Raw genomic sequence first — 15,377 nt, forward strand, 5'->3', positions numbered from 1 at the left:
AAGCTTATAGGGGAGTTCCCGCAGGCACTGTGGGTACCCAGAATAAGGTCAGCCTCCCATGGTCAAGACCACCGGAAGAAGCAGCAGCTGTCAAGTCAACAAAAGGTGGAAGCACTGTTCCCAGTTCAATTTTTGATCTTCAGCAAACACGCCTTCCATCATGTATGTCTCATCTCAACACACCTTCCTGGGCACTTATATGCAGGAGGCTGAAGTAGCTCAGGGAAAGGCGGTTTGACGTGTTACCGAGCCCAACCACATTTGGAAGATGGGAGAAGTGAGGTCCAGAAAGGGGCAGGAAACCCATCAGTTTTGGGAAAATGCAGGCAGCTTCCTCCTGCTACGTGGAGCTGCCTCTCCTGCCCCCAAGGCGAGCACCCGCACCCGCACCTGCACCCGCACCCGCACCCGCTCACCGTGCTCGCTGGGCTTGAAGGAGCCAGTCCACAGCAGCTGCTGCCCAGCCCACAGGTCCAGCTTGTAGGTGTCCGCTCCAACCATGTTGTCCATGAACATGTTGCACATGCAGCCCGTGCCTTCGCTGTTCTTAGGGACACACGTCTGGGTTCTGCAGACATAGGGGCTGGGTGAGGCTGGGCACGTGCAGGCTGGCTGTGCCCCAAGGCTGTGCCCAGGACGTGCCTCAAGGAACCACATGCTCTTCCAGCTTCCTGGCCACCCTGACTTGAGGACACATCTGGGGGCTTGAGAGTGGCCAGGGTGTGGTGGGGACAGCAGACTAGGGTTGTCTCTCTTGCCAGCCTCAGCCCCTCAGCACGCCCCTAGCTGCAGACCCTGGTCTTAGGACTTAGCTCGTCCCTAAAAGCCAGCGAAAGGGAAGAATCAGCGGTCCTAATTAATTTATAACAACATTGCACGTGCCCAGTGTTCTCTACGTAGCAAGGTTCATGCCGCTGCACAGCCGGCTGAGGCACACCTTGGCATGCTGCCCACAGGCATGTACCCCGTGCACCCGCAGCATAATCCCAACGTGCCACTGCAGACAGCCAACTCATATCTCACAGCAAACTTTTTCTGTAAAAGGCCAAATAGTAAATATTTTAGGCTTTCAGGGCCATACAGTTTCTGTTGCAACTACTCAACTCTGCTCATGTAAATATGTAAATATGTAAATGAATGCACATGGCTATGTTCCAATAAAACTTTATTTACAAAAACAGGTAGTGGGCCAGATTTGGCCCATGGGCCATAGTTTGCCAATCCCTGGTCTAAGCCAATGGACTGAATAAAGCACAGCCCATCTGCCTTCGTGTAATTGTGGAGTATCTCCTCTGTCAGTGTACCCTATGTGCTGGAGTGCCACATAGCCCCAGCATGCCTTGTGTACCCAATCATGTCCTGGGCACCACGGTAACAGAACACCCTGGGAACCATGGAATAGTCCAGTGAACCACCTGACACCAACCCCACGTCCCGTGGTCCATCCACCATCAAAATGAACTCCACTGCTGACACCGTACCCCCATCAATGGTCTAGTACAGTGGCGCTCGAAGTGTGGTCCAGGACTCCACCAGGTCCAGCTGTTTTCATAATGAGCATACGGTGGAGTCTTCCAGAGACTACATGACATGTGATGATGTCATTGCTCTGATGACTTGTTGAATGTGTGCTTGCACGTTGTGATTTAAAATTTCTCAGTTTTAAGTTCTAATTGGGTAAATATCAAAGAATGTAAGTTACCTAGACAAATCTTTTTGGGTCCTCACTAATTTTTTTTTTTTTTTCTTTTTTTTTGAGACAGACTCTCACTCTGTTGCCCGGGCTAGAGTGCCGTGGCGTCAGCCTAGCTCACAGCAACCTCAAACTCCCGGGCTCAAGCAATCCTTCTGCCTCAGCCTCCCGAGTAGCTGGGACTACAGGCATGTGCCACTGTGCCCGGCTAATTTTTTCTGTATATATTTTTAGTTGTCCATGTAATTTCTTTCTATTTTTAGTAGAGACGGGGTCTCGCTCTTGCTCAGGCTGGTCTCAAACGCCTGAGCTCAAGCGATCCACCCGCCTCGGCCTCCCAGAGTGCTAGGATTACAGGCGTGAGCCACTGTGCCCGGCCTGTCCTCACTAATTTTTAAGTGTGCAAAGGGTTCTGAGACCAAAAAGTGTGAGAACTGCTGGTCTAGTCCAATATTCCAGCCACATCCACATGCACACCATGCACTCCTCCCTCAGCTGTGACCTCACCTCTAACATGGTACCCAGCCAGCCACAGCAAACCAAATTCGGCACCATGCACTCCAGTGCCCTGGCCAACTCCTCGGGCAAGCCCCTTGGGCACAACCTCCCCAAAGCCCCAGCTGCAGCGCAGGCTTACTTGGGTGACAGAAACTCCAGCTGGTAGGACAGGCGGAGCTCAGCGCTGCAGTTGGTGGGGCCGTCCATCTTCCACTCGCAGGTGGAGACGCTGATGTAGTCGGAGAGGCAGGTGGGCTGCAGCAGGACTTCCACACTCCCTGGGGAGACACAGGGGCGCTCTGAGCAGCCGGGAGACCAACAAGTGACTCGTGCCACCGAGGCAGGTGGGAAACTGCCCCAAACAGGACCAAGGGGACCAGCACAAAACAACAAAACCACAGTCCCAAGCAAAGTCACATGCCAATTCCCACAGAGTTGGAGCTGGGACCACGGCGGCAGGGTGATTCCTGAAGCTGAAGGAATGCTTTTGGGCGCAGGATCTGTTAGAGGGGAATGAACCTTACGCACCTTTGTCTTACACAAACTTGACTACTTGCCCTTGGCCCAATCAAAGGACACAAATGCAGCCATTTAAGGAGTGCCCCTCCACCGCTACCAGCATCTGCCCTAGGGCTGGGGGTGCTGGTGTCCACGCCCTGCCCCTTGGTGCTCAGATGCCGCCCCCATGGTCTTCACCACCCAGGTGCCCTCGTCCTTGGGCCTCCGGTCTGGTTTGGCCAATAGGAGAGAGGAGATGGATGGGCCAGGGGAGAGGTTGGGAGTCCTTCTTTCAGCCGCCTCCCAGCTGGTCAGTGGCCACGGGGACGGGGACGTGAAGTGTGCACACTGGGTGCCGGGCCACCCAGCCCCGCCCCTCAGGCCTTCTTGCTCCCCTGCTCAGCCGCAGGCCCTGCAGCCATCAGTTTGCATTTGATCCATCTCAGTGAGTACATGGACAAGGAGTGGCCTGAGATGCCGAATAAATGCTCCAGGTTCATCTCATGTCCCAAAGTAACCCCTGATTCCTGCCCCTCCCCCAACACCCGCTCCTCCTGCAGCCTCCTCTGCCTCAGAAATGACAACCGCGTCCTTCCCTGTCACTCAGGTCAGGGCTCTTGGAGCCATCCTTGACATGCCTCTCTCTCTCTCACCACAATCCCAATCTGCCCTCAAATCTACCTTCCAGAAGGATCCAGAAGCCTCTCATCTCCGCTGCCCCAGGGCAGGCCCCTTTTTAACATAATAGATCACCTTGCGCCTCTGCTCAAACCCTGCAAGGTCCTTTTTGATTTGGCTGCTCTGTTACTTCACTGCCCTCCCCTTCCTGCCTCCTGCCCACCCTCCTCCTCCCCACCTGCTCAGTGCAGGGCCGCTGCCAAGAACGCGCCTCCCGGCCCCCGTATCTGCACGGTGCCCCGCTCCAGGCTGGCTCGGTGGGCACGGCAATGCCCTCCCTGACCACCCTATTTTAAATTGCAATCCCCCCGCTCCACCAGCTTCCCTAAGCCCCCCTTGCTGTGTTCTGGGTTCTTTTCCTATCACCTTCTAACCATCTTTAGAATTTACTTATAATCAAACCGTTTATCATGGGCTGTTCCCTCCCACTACAATGTAATCTCTGTAAGGCCAGGAACTTAGCTTTGTTCACTGACGTAGCCCAGGACCCTGGCACGCAGTCAACAGTCAACAGATGAACGATTGAGAGGTGGTGACTTACCGGAGCCCGTCACCTGCACCAGGATCAGGCAGCTCACGGGGAACAGGAGCCCAGAGCAAAGCCACCCCATTGGGAGACGCGAAGGCACCTGCTGAGAGAGCGGGGGCAGGTTAGTGTTGACCTGTGGTTCCGGCAGGGCTCCCCTCACTCAATACGCCACCCTGCCACGCCCTGGCCACGGGAGCCTCTGCTGACAGTGGGTCCTCCGTGTCCACCGAGCTCTCTCTACAATCACGAAACACCACCCAGACCCACCAAGCCCGGAGCTGAGCATTGACTCCTTGTCCCAAGAGACACTCAAATGCTCTTTCTCGGAGAACCATCTCCACACATTTCTCTGCTTATTTCCCTAAGCTTAAATACCTGCTCTGGCACTTACTGGATGTGGACCTTGAGAGAGCTGTGCTTCTGTGCCTCAGTTCCTTATCTGTAAAGTGAGGCCAATAGGGGCCCCATCTCATTGTGGTGTTGTGGGGACCAAGTGAGCTAACACGTGTAGAGCCCTTAAACAGCGACCGGAACACAATGAAGCCTCAAGTAATGTGACCAGTATTTTAGCCCATTCAGGCTGCTGTAGCAGAAACACTTGAGACTGGGTCATTTATAAAGAATAGAAATTTATTGCTCACAGCTCTGGAGCCTGGGATGTCCCAGATCGAGGGACCAGGAGACTCGGTGTCTGGTGAGGGCCTGTTCCTCACAGATGACACCTTGTTGCTGTGTCCTCACATGTTGGAGGGGCCACCACACTCCCCTGAACCTCCTTATAAGGGCAAAGCCCTCTTGGCCCACACTTCCCAAAACGCCCCACCTCTTAATATTATCACACTGGGGATTAAGTTTCAACATATGAATTTGGGGGGGGCACACATTCCAACCACAGCACCAGGTATTATGATTTAAAAATTTTTTCAGCAGTAGAATCCCATGGAATCAAGAAGTGTGGGCCGGGCACGGTGGCTCACGCCTGTAATCCTAGCACTCTGGGAGGCCGAGGTGGGAGGATCGTTTGAGCTCAGGAGTTTGAGACCAGCCTGAGCAAGAGCGAGACCCCGTCTCTACTAAAAATAGAAAGAAATGATTTGGACAGCTAAAAAATATATATAGAGAGAAAAAAATAGCTGGGCATGGTGGCACATGCCTGTACTCCCAGCTACTCGGGAGGCTGAGGCAGAAGGATTGCTTGAGCCCAGGAGTTTGAGGTTGCTGTGAGCTAGGCTGACGCCACGGCACTCTAGCCTGGGCAACCGAGTGAGACTCTGTCTCAAAAAAAAAAAAAAAAAAAAAAAAAGAAGCGTGCACTGTTTTCCCCAACACTCCTGGTGCGTGACAGCAAATTCCCTTTAAAAAGCAACGCACTAGGTTATAGTTCCTGCAATGCTTCAAGCGCCCATCCCGAGCTCCCTGCTTGGGTCTCTGTCTTGGAATCTTATTCAAAAAAGCGGCTCCCAGGCCTTGTTCTGCTAGTTAGCAGCTACGTGCCGTTAAGAGAGTTTCTCTAGCTTTTGGAGATCTGGCTTCTGTTTCTTTGACATGGAATGACGTGTTAAGTGCACTGTGAACTTATGATATTACCATCTTACGATGGATTTATCGAAGCATAACCCTGTCGTTAAGTTGAGGATCGTGTGTATATGAGATACATATATACACACATCTATCTCCATAATCAATAAACTACCCCCCAATACTGACGCATATCAGAAGAACGAGGACATTCTCTGCATAGCCGCAATACAACCACTGAAATCAGGAAATCAACCTCGATGCGTCACTGCCAACTAACCCACAGTCCCTATTTATGTTTCACTAACTGCCTCAACAACGCCCCTTTCTAAGTCCAGGATGCAATCCAGGGTCGTTCTTAGCATTTGATCCCGTGTCGTCCTAGCACCCAGGTCTTGGCTGCGAAAGACTATTCTGCATTGAAAGGAACCAGAGCTGCTGAGAGAAATGGCTGATTCCAGGAGACAGGAAAGTACCAGAAGTTCCAGTACGAGCCTGGAATTCTTGTGCCAGAAAGTAAGGAAGTGCTCAAAGAATGACGGGGACATGACAAAAAAGACGCAGGAGCTGGCTTGACCTGGTCAAAGTGGGCACAATTTGAGCATCAAAATATGTATCACATAAATAAATAAACCAATCGTAACCCTTAGAGTTAAAGTCCAGGAATCTGTAGTGATGCAGATGAACACACGGGAGAGAAGGGCAAGCTCGATTTTACTACGGCAGCCTTAAAGCATCTCCCTGAAAAACTGCAATGGATTCTTTATTAATTAATGAGTCAAAACATGTCTTCATTAACTGCACAACACAGAAACCTGGCAGACACCACCTTGACGGAGTGATCCAAGCCAACCACCAGGAATGGCCCAGATCAACGTCACGCGCTCTCTGCAGCAATGCCCAGGGAAGGGCACAGTGTCACTTCTCTGACGTTCCTGCCACAGATGCCTAAGTCACCGGGAATCTTCAAACCTAAACTGAGGGACAGTCTGGAAAGGAACTGGGTGCAAAAGACAGCGAAAGTGTGGGAGAATTGTTCTTTTTCAAATCGTCCACCATCCTGAGGGCCTGGGTTTGTCTGGTTCACTGCCGAGTCCCTAGTGCCTAGACAGTGCCTGGTATACAGCACGTGCTCAGTAACTGTTGAACATATTCATTTTGGACAGGATATGGGGCCCCTCACGGGCTCAGCACGAGGCTAGAAAGCTCTCCCTAGGGGAGGCTTGGCATCTGCTCAAGGCCCAGACTCCCTCTGCCTCGCTGAGAGTTGCAGTCAAGATCAAGGGAGCAGGAGTGGGAGTCGGGGGTGGGTTCCTGAGGTCGGTTTCCTCTGCAAAGTCCCAGTGACTTTCACTCTCACAAGTTCACAGATGCCCACAGCATCCTGTGGCAGAGATAGCAAAGGTGTCCCTTTAGCCTGAATTTTGAATAAAGAAAAACAGAGACAGGCTAAGATGTCTATCCAAGGTCACACAGCAGAAGGACTTTTGCGATAAAGTCCTCCAAAGCGGGGAAAGGGAGTCAAGCAACCCAGTTAGGGTCGACTAAAACATCCCAGCAGAGTCAGGGTTGTTCTCTTTGATCCGCTGTGGAGGGCACAGCTAGACACGTGCGTGCCCGTGCATGCACACATGTGTACATGCACACGCAGCCTGGCTAGGTTCTCAGAATGTGTGGGTGCCGCATTTCAGGGGAAATCATGCCACAGATGCAGTGAGAGAAGAGGCCTCCCTGCACATCGAGGGAACAAAGGACAAAGAGCAGAAGAGTAAAGAATTAAAAGGAATAATTGCCAGGTGATCTTCGTCAAGTACGTGGCAAGGGGACATGATTCGCACTCTGAATCATGGCGTTCCCGACGTGTTGGAAAGGGTCTAAGGGGTTACCCGCTTAGCTCACCTGCCAACCTAAACAGGGATGCCCTGCAAATACCCATCTCTGACATGTTGCCAGTTTCTGCTTGCACCCCTCCACGGACGGAGCACTCACTCCCAGGTCATGGCTGAGCAGAACCTAACTATTGGAAACAGCTTCCTTATGTTGAGCCGAGGCTTTGTGTAAACAAATTCCTGCTTGTCCGGCACTTGTGTTGTTCGTGACACTTTGCTAAGTGCTTTAGAAGTATTACCTTATTTAATCCGCCCAAGAATCCTGCAAGACAGGTTGTCATCCCTACTTTCTAGCTAAGGAAACTGAGGTGAGAGAGATCGAGCAACTTGCCCACAAGGTCCCACAGCTGGCAGGAGGGCAGAGCTAGAATCAGAAGCCAGGTCTGTCTGCTACTGAGTCCAGGTGCATCCCAATATCAGTTCCTTCAACTTCTCCTAGAACTGCAGGCTGAACACAATGAGATGAAATGCAACGGGTTGGAAAGAGCTGGCCACCCTGCCTGTCAATTTCAAACATCAGTTGCCCAAGCAGAGGACCAGAAAGCCTGACTGAGCAGCAGAAAAGGCCTGGGGATTTTATTGTCTGCAAAATCCCCATGAGCCAATGGTGAAGCAGCAGCAAAAAAAAAAAAAAAAAAAAAAAAAAGTCACTTGAGGTCATATAGCAGTGCCCGACCACACCTGTGCATCCCTTTGGAAGAAATACTGTTGTGATGACAACCAACACAGAGAGGGCCTGAGCATCTCAGAGAAACTAGAAAAGTCTTTACCTAAAAAGCTCTGCCCTCCTACACCTGGCAGCCTCATCATTTACTTTACAAACACAGTGTTTACCACATACCAAGTTGTCTTCTAAACCTTTTACATATATGAATGCATTTAATACTCCATGAAGTTGGTACTGTTATTTTCCCCATTTTCAGATGAGGAAACCAAGGCACAGAAAGGTTAGTGATCTGCCTGAGGTCGCACAGTTGTGACAGTCCTGGGGTTTGAACCCGGCACTTGGGCTCTAGAGCTTTGGCTCTTAACCACCGTCTGTCTAGAAGCCAAAGTCCCTAAAGTTTTGGGGTCACTGATATATCCAAACATCTGATGCAAACTCCAAACCCTCTTTAAGTTCACGCATTTAATTCTGTGTTCCATTTTAGGAATTCACAGATCCTCCGAAGCCCGAGTGAGGATTCTGGGTCAACGGCCCCTCCTCTAAGCAGTGGGCAGATTTTGAGAGTCTCTGAGCAGGGAGTGGCAAATGTCTCAAATGCTCACTCTGGGGCTGAGAGAAGTCTCATGCCGTGGTGGCAGTTAGCCATCACTGCAGACTTGGGTCACCCTGCCTCTTCTCCAGTGTCATTTTAAATCCCAGTTGAGGCCCTGAACTGCCAGCTCACACCATTCAAGAGCTTCTGGGTCCTGAAGGGCATCTTCACTGGGGGCAGGGCAGGGATGGGGTGGGGGTGGGGTCACAGATCCCTAGGGGTCCACAGCTCATCAAAGAGGAGCATCTCTGACTCAGAACACAATCCAGGTCCCACCCCCACCCCCCGCATCCCGCACCCCAGGGAAAAAGCCAATTCCAAAAGAGTACACACTATGTGACTCTGTTTATGTAACATTCTTGAAGTCACAAAACTATGGAAATGGAAAACTGTTAGTGGCTGCCAGGGATTGGGGAAGGGAGTTGGGTGTGGCTATAAAAGGCCAACATGCGGGATCCCTGTGACGACAGAACCGTGCTGTCCTTGGCTGGGGTGGTGGATACCAAACCTACGCATGGAACTAAATACATACACACAGGCAAATACGCACAAATAAATACAGGCAGATCCGGGGAAACTGGAACAAGGCCAGTGGATTGTATCAGTGGCAATATCCTGACTGACACTATACTAGGATTTGTAGGATATTGCCCTTCGGGAAAACTGAGAGGATAGGGGATCTCTCTATTATTTCTTACAACTGCATGTGAACCTATAATTAAGTGACAAATAAAAAGTTTAATTTAAGAAAATGAAAAAAAAAATCCAAGCCCCCTGATGGTCTGGTCCCTGCTACCCCTCAGACTTTCCCTCCTAGTCCCCTTCTGCACCCTCTGAATCACTCCCAGCCCTTTCCTCCCTTGGAGTCTTTGCACCAGAAACATTTCAGAAGCCTTCCCTCCCGCCACCCCCCCATCTAATGAGGGTCCTTCCCTTCCCTGTGACTTCTTATCATTGTACTCTGTTTCTTTCTGCCACTCTACTTATCACCATCTCTAATCAGATTAGTGAGGTTACATGTGTGAATGTTTGTTTTATTTCAGGATGCAGATGACAAAGATGGAAAGATGTGACTGCAGAAATGTTTTCAACTTCCCTAGATCAAAACATGCCATAAAAAATAGAAAGCAAGCAAAAGACTAGAAAAAGGTAGCAATTTACGTTACAAAGGGTTAAGGGCCTTAATATATAGAGAGATCTTACAAATCAATAAGACAAACATCCCTTTAAGAAAAATAGGTAAAGGACATAAATGGTTCACAAAAGAAGTATTCCATAGTGGGATGCTGTGAAATGGCTACGCTCAATACGCTACTAGCTCTTGACGTTGGGAGTGTAAAGGTAACTTATAATTTAAATTATGTATTTGTCTATATATGTATTGTTTATCTCCTCCAGTGAGAATGCCAGCTCCACCAGGGCAGACATAATGTCTGCGCTGCTCATTGCTTTGGCCCCAGTGTCTAAAACAGTGCCTGACATATGCACAGCATGGGCTCGATAAACATCTATTAAATGAATGAGTGGCTAAAATTTAGCAATAACAAATTCAATAATCTATTTTTAAACACAGACAAGGTACTAAGCTTTTGCCCATAATAATTGCATATACTGTTTATTCTGTGGCCTGGCACTGCTCTAAGTGCTTACAATATATTAATCAGTTTAGTTCTCCCAACGACCCTATGAGGCCATTAACATCTCCATTTCACAGATGGGGAGACTGAGGCACAGAGAGGTTAGGCAGCTGCTGGTGATCACAGAGCTGGAATTTGAACTCAGACAGTCTCTCTCCAGAATCCATGTGCTTAACCACTGGGTTTGCTGTTTCTTGAAATACAGTCCCAGAGACCCTGGGACTTTGGCCAGGGGAGCCCCACTGGCCTGAACCCCAGAGGAGGCAAGTGACAAGGCCAAGGACACAGAGTTGGGAAGCAGGCAAAGTTGGGGAAAACCTGAGCCAGGAAGCGAACAGAAGCACCTGGGCTGGGAAAACACGCCTGCTGGCAGGAAAACTCTTAACTCACTACTTTAAAAAATTTGGGGGGAGGCTAAGTGTGAGTCTTGAAATGTCAGAAGCCAGCAGCAGTCCAGAAATGACCTGGCAGGGCTCTCCCCGAGCCCAGAGGGATGTACAAGCCACCTCCTCTTCTTTCTTCTTGGCCGAAAACCCAGCTTGAAGGAGGGGCTGTTTCTGCAGACAAGAAGCAGTCAGCCCTGTGACAAGTGGCATGTGGAGAGAAAGCCGGGGACAGCAGGGGCGTCCAGAGCCACTGACCCCTGAAACTCCACCATCGAAGCTGGCCTGGAACCGCAGCTCCAGTGGCACAATCGGTTAGCGCACGGTACTTAGAAGCAGCAGCCCTGGAGCTTCCTCTGGCCTCTGGAACAGCTGGGCTGATCTGGCAGGGGGCCAGGGACACACTTCTTCCTGGGGCAGTGGCCTTCCTAGAACAGGGGTTCCCAGAACTGGCAGCCACATCAGCAGCCCCGCCCTGGTCGGTGAGGCAGGCAGGCCAGGGCCCCAGAATGGCCTGGGCTCTGCCCGCCTGCCCCAGCCCCAGTGGGTGGCCACAGGCTGGTTCTGCTGCCCCCTGGAGCGGGGACCCTCAGCCTGCCATGGCTCCCCAGTGCCCTCCTCGCTCACACCCTCATGCACTCTGACTGCAGGCGCTTTCCAGCACTCACTATGTTCCAGCTGTTACAGATGCAAGTAGGCCATTCATTCATTCATTCACTTATTCCTTTCTTTTAACAAATATTTGAGTGGGGCAGAAAGTTACCGGGGGGTTCTGAGCAGAGAAGGGACATAAACAGAGGCCTGTGGGGCCGCCAGGGCAGAAGTGGGGACCAGCGAGGTGCCTTGCCCAGGGACAGGCTCACCGGGCTGTGGGATGGGGACTGGGATGGGGACGGTAAAAAGGGTTGAATCCGGATCCATGTGGAAGGTGGAGCTGCTGGGGGGTGGGAGAGAGAACAGGAGGGCAGATAGGAGTCAAGAATGACAGAGTGACTGCAGGGCCTTTACCAAGACGGGCTGGACGTGGACCTGTGTTGGGGGACAACGGTGTGGGAAACCGGCCCGTGAAGGGCACAGCTTCATCAGCGAGTGCAGGGGGCTGTCAGGGGGCAGGCGGGGAGACCCTCCCTGGTCCTAGGGGGCCAAGCTTCTCCAGGGGGAGGCCCAGAGTTCCTGGGGGAGGGGAGGGATGGGTGCCTGGAGAGGAAGGAACAAGGGGATCAGGATCTGTCTGTCTGTCCAAAGGCGGGGGTGGGGAGGTGGGGGGGTGGTGCTCCAGGAGGGCAGGGAGCACGTCTCCCTCTCTGCAACCAGAACGCCCAGCCTGGTGCACGCATACAGCAGGCACTCAATAAACAATAATGTGCATTCTACTTTGCTCTTATTCTAACACTTACACAGTGCTTCCTTGGTGCCAGCCATGAATTTAGGTGCTTTAAGACCACCTGATGAGGTAAGTACAATTATTAAACCTATTTTACAGATTCTGACGGTTCCTAAGAGACGGAGGGGTGGAGGGAAGGGACGATGGGAGATGAGTGAATAACCAGGCTGGAGGGAGGCCCTGGTCCACTTCCTGCCTTATAAGCTGGGCCCTCAGCAGCAGAGAGGTCAGCAGGCACAGGGACAGCACTGTCTGCCCAGCCGCAGTGACAGACTCCTACTCTGTCCCCAGGGAAGTGGGGAGCCACTGAAGGCTATTGATCGGGAGAGGCGCAGCTCTGATGATAGCGGTGCTGCTGGAGCTGGTGAAGAGGGGCAGCCTGGAAAGGGGAGGTGGCAGGGCGTGCCGATGACAGGTGCAGGGGTAGCTGGGACAGTGGGAGGACTGTGAAGACCCTCACCTTGATGGAGAGCTAGGAAGAGGAGCAGACTTGCCTGGGAACATCACATGCTCCAGTGCGCTGAGGACACATTGAGTCCAAGAGGCTGGTGGGCCCTGGAGGCACCCAGGACGCAGTACGTTCTAGTATGTTCTAGTGGGCTGGGCTAGAGACAGGTTTAAGTGGCATCCCCTGTGGCTGAAGCACAGGGGGCGGGTGCAGGGTGGGCGAGGGCCTTGTCTGAAAGGGACAGGGGGAGGCTGGAGACGTGGACCTCCTTCATGGGACAGAACAGGGCCAGATCTCCCGGAGTGGGGCACTCTCCTGGGGACAAGCTGTTACCACATGCCAGTGGCCGCTTTACAGCAATGTGGACACTCATGCTGGCTGCAGACACAGAGTCCACACGGCCAAAAGGGCCCCCGGGGAGGCATCCGGGGTCCTGGAAACCAAACCCGTCTTCAGGAGATTCCGGAGGCTCAAGGGGAGGACACTGAGCCTGAGGAACCCGTGTCCAGATGCCACCTGCTCAGGAGCAGCAGGCGACATGACCTCCGTCCCTCTGCAACCCCGTTATCTTGCTCTGTCCACCCACGTATCACCCTCCGCACACCGTGGGTTGTACACCAGGTGCTAAACCCCCACTGGAGCGCCATCTTCCACGAGGCCAGCGTTCATCCCGTTCACTGTTGTCTCCCAGAGCCTGGCACGGTGCCTGGCTTGCAGTAGGCACTCAAATGTTTGCTGAACGGAAGAATGACTGAGTGAGGTCCCCCTGGCTGTGTGCGGGGAGCCTGGCCAGCCACCCCTGCCAGAGGCGGGGCTGTTTTCCACCTCTCCCAGCTGGATAAACACCTACAAATGCCGGCTCAGAGTAAATACGCTAATGCAGGCACAGATCTCTGCCACCCCAGGGGAGCTGACCTCCAGAGCGCTGGTCATTATGACTCAGTACCCGGAACAGCAGACCAGGCATCTGGCGCCAGGACGCTGATTAGATTCTATCTGAGTGACAGCCCAGTGGGCCTCCTTCCTGAAGTCTGCAGAAGTCAACACGATTGCCCCTGCCTGTCCCTAGTTCCTCCAGCCATTACAGGCCATTCCCAGGGCCCTTCTGCCCGGTGGGTGGTGGTGGGTGGGTCTCACCCCTCCCAACTGGACAGCTTCACTCACCAGCCTCAGCTTACACAGGAGCACTTGACCTGCACTTGACTCCCTGACTCATTTACCTCTGGCACCAGCCCGAGGGTCATTGCAGATGCAGTTAATACCATCCCCACTGTAGAGACAGAGAAACTGAGACCCAGAGAGGTATAAGAACCTGCCTCAGGTTGCACAGCTAGTAAGTGGTGGGGTCAGGATTCGAACCCAGGCCTTCTAGCTCTGGAGTCCACGGTACAGCGCCTGGCACAGAGAAAGCACCCATAAACTCGCTCTCTTTTTACGCACATTACTGTTTGCTTCTCCCAGCAAGCCCAGTATGGAAGATGTGGTCAAATGTTCCCCTCTGCCCAGAGGCGAAACTGAGCCTCGGGCAGTTCAGAGATTGCCCAAGGTGATGGAGCAGGAAGTGGCCAAGCTGGAATTCGCCCTCTGTCACTGCCCAGCCCTCACCAGTGAACTTTGTCCCCTGGGCAAACCCAAAGCCAGGACAACATATGGGCACAGATAAGAACTTCCTGTTCATTTTCCGTCTGTAGACAGACATGGTGGGGGTACCCTCCATGGAGTTCTTCCTGTTGTCTTACTCCATAGCATTACTAGATGGACAGGGACACACAGACACGGGGGCCACTCGCGTGGGTAGGAACCCAGAGTATCTAAGACACACAAACCTAACTCTGTGCCTAAGTATACATGCCCCGCTGACTGGCTGGGAGATCATGGCAAGCTGGGGTCCACTCAGAGCCTTAGTCTCCTCATCTGTGCAATGAAAACAGGACCACTTGCCTCACTAGGTGGTTGCCAGGAGGCAAAGAGGCCACAGCTGGGCAGGAGAGACCTGGGACAGAGTTGATGGAGTGGGTGGCAAAGGCTTATCTCTGAGCACCAAGAAAAACTCCTCAAGACTTTGAGCAAATGACAACTGTCACGGCAGCACAGAGGGGCGTCACAGGCACGAGCTAAGTGAAGGATGCTGGGCTCAAAAAGGCCACACAGTCTGAATCCACTTATATGAAGTTGAAAAGGAGACCACTGATCTTGGGGTTGGAAGTCAGGATAGTGGCCTTGGAGGACAGGGGTGTGACCTGGCAGTAGCAGGAGGCTGGTCATGCTTTGTTTCTTGATTGAGTCACATGCGTGTGCTGATTTTGTGAAAATGCATGAAGCTTCACACATGTCTGTGCACGTGTCTGCACGTATGTTGTGACAAAAAGGTAAACAAAGCACACAAGAGGGAAGGGGGTGAGCAGAGGCTGCGATCCAGGTTGGAGCCACCTCTTTTGGAGCAAACTCTAAGACCTAAGATGACGCAGATGCAGGACATAGATGAGCAGAGAGGGGACAAGTGGCAAACCCGTGCCCAGCCCTAAAGGACAGCTGCCACTCTGCTCTGGTGGCTTTTTTGTCATGTGAAAATGAAGGCCTGGTTTTTGCTAGGTCTTTTGATTTTCCAAAAGCAGCTAGAAATCCGGATTTTTATGTGTGTTATCCTGATTTTTAAATGTGGGGAACTAATTCCATTTTTAAGGCACACACCCGTGCCCCTGAAGTCCCACATTTGTGGTCTCCATCTGGCTCACGGTCATCAGCTGGTGGCCTGGGCAGGGGCCCACTGTCCCCAGACTCCAAGGGGCCCCAACAAGAGAAAAAGAAGCAATAGATGGGACCCCCTTGCCTACCCCAAGCGCCAGCACCTCCAAAGGTGAAAGGCTGCCTTTTCAAACCGTTCCCACCCTTCTGCCCCTCTTACTGCCTGCCCATTATGGGATGCTGGTGGTTGCCATGGTGATGAGAAGAGAGCCGGGCTG

General features: G+C 52.3%; 1 protein-coding gene across 4 annotated transcripts in view; it reads right to left on the bottom strand.

The window, feature by feature from the left end:
* The window catches only part of IL4R (interleukin 4 receptor), a 36,851-nt gene that overhangs the window by 13,881 nt on the left and 7,593 nt on the right, over window positions 1-15,377 (bottom strand). For 2 of the 4 annotated variants that reach the window (XM_069486786.1, XM_069486788.1), the window contains 3 exons: window positions 3,909-3,996; window positions 2,331-2,469; window positions 417-568 (listed from right to left, as the gene is read on the bottom strand). In XM_069486786.1, coding sequence (XP_069342887.1) covers window positions 417-568; window positions 2,331-2,469; window positions 3,909-3,978 — 361 coding nt within the window. In that variant the 5' untranslated portion in view covers window positions 3,979-3,996. Of the gene's footprint in view, window positions 1-416; window positions 569-2,330; window positions 2,470-3,908; window positions 4,000-15,377 lie in introns of all 4 variants that reach the window. The other 2 variants (XM_069486785.1, XM_069486787.1) reach the window with 1 other exon arrangement.

Source organism: Eulemur rufifrons, chromosome 14 (assembly GCF_041146395.1).
Source record: "Eulemur rufifrons isolate Redbay chromosome 14, OSU_ERuf_1, whole genome shotgun sequence".
Taxonomy (NCBI): Eukaryota; Metazoa; Chordata; class Mammalia; order Primates; family Lemuridae; genus Eulemur; species Eulemur rufifrons.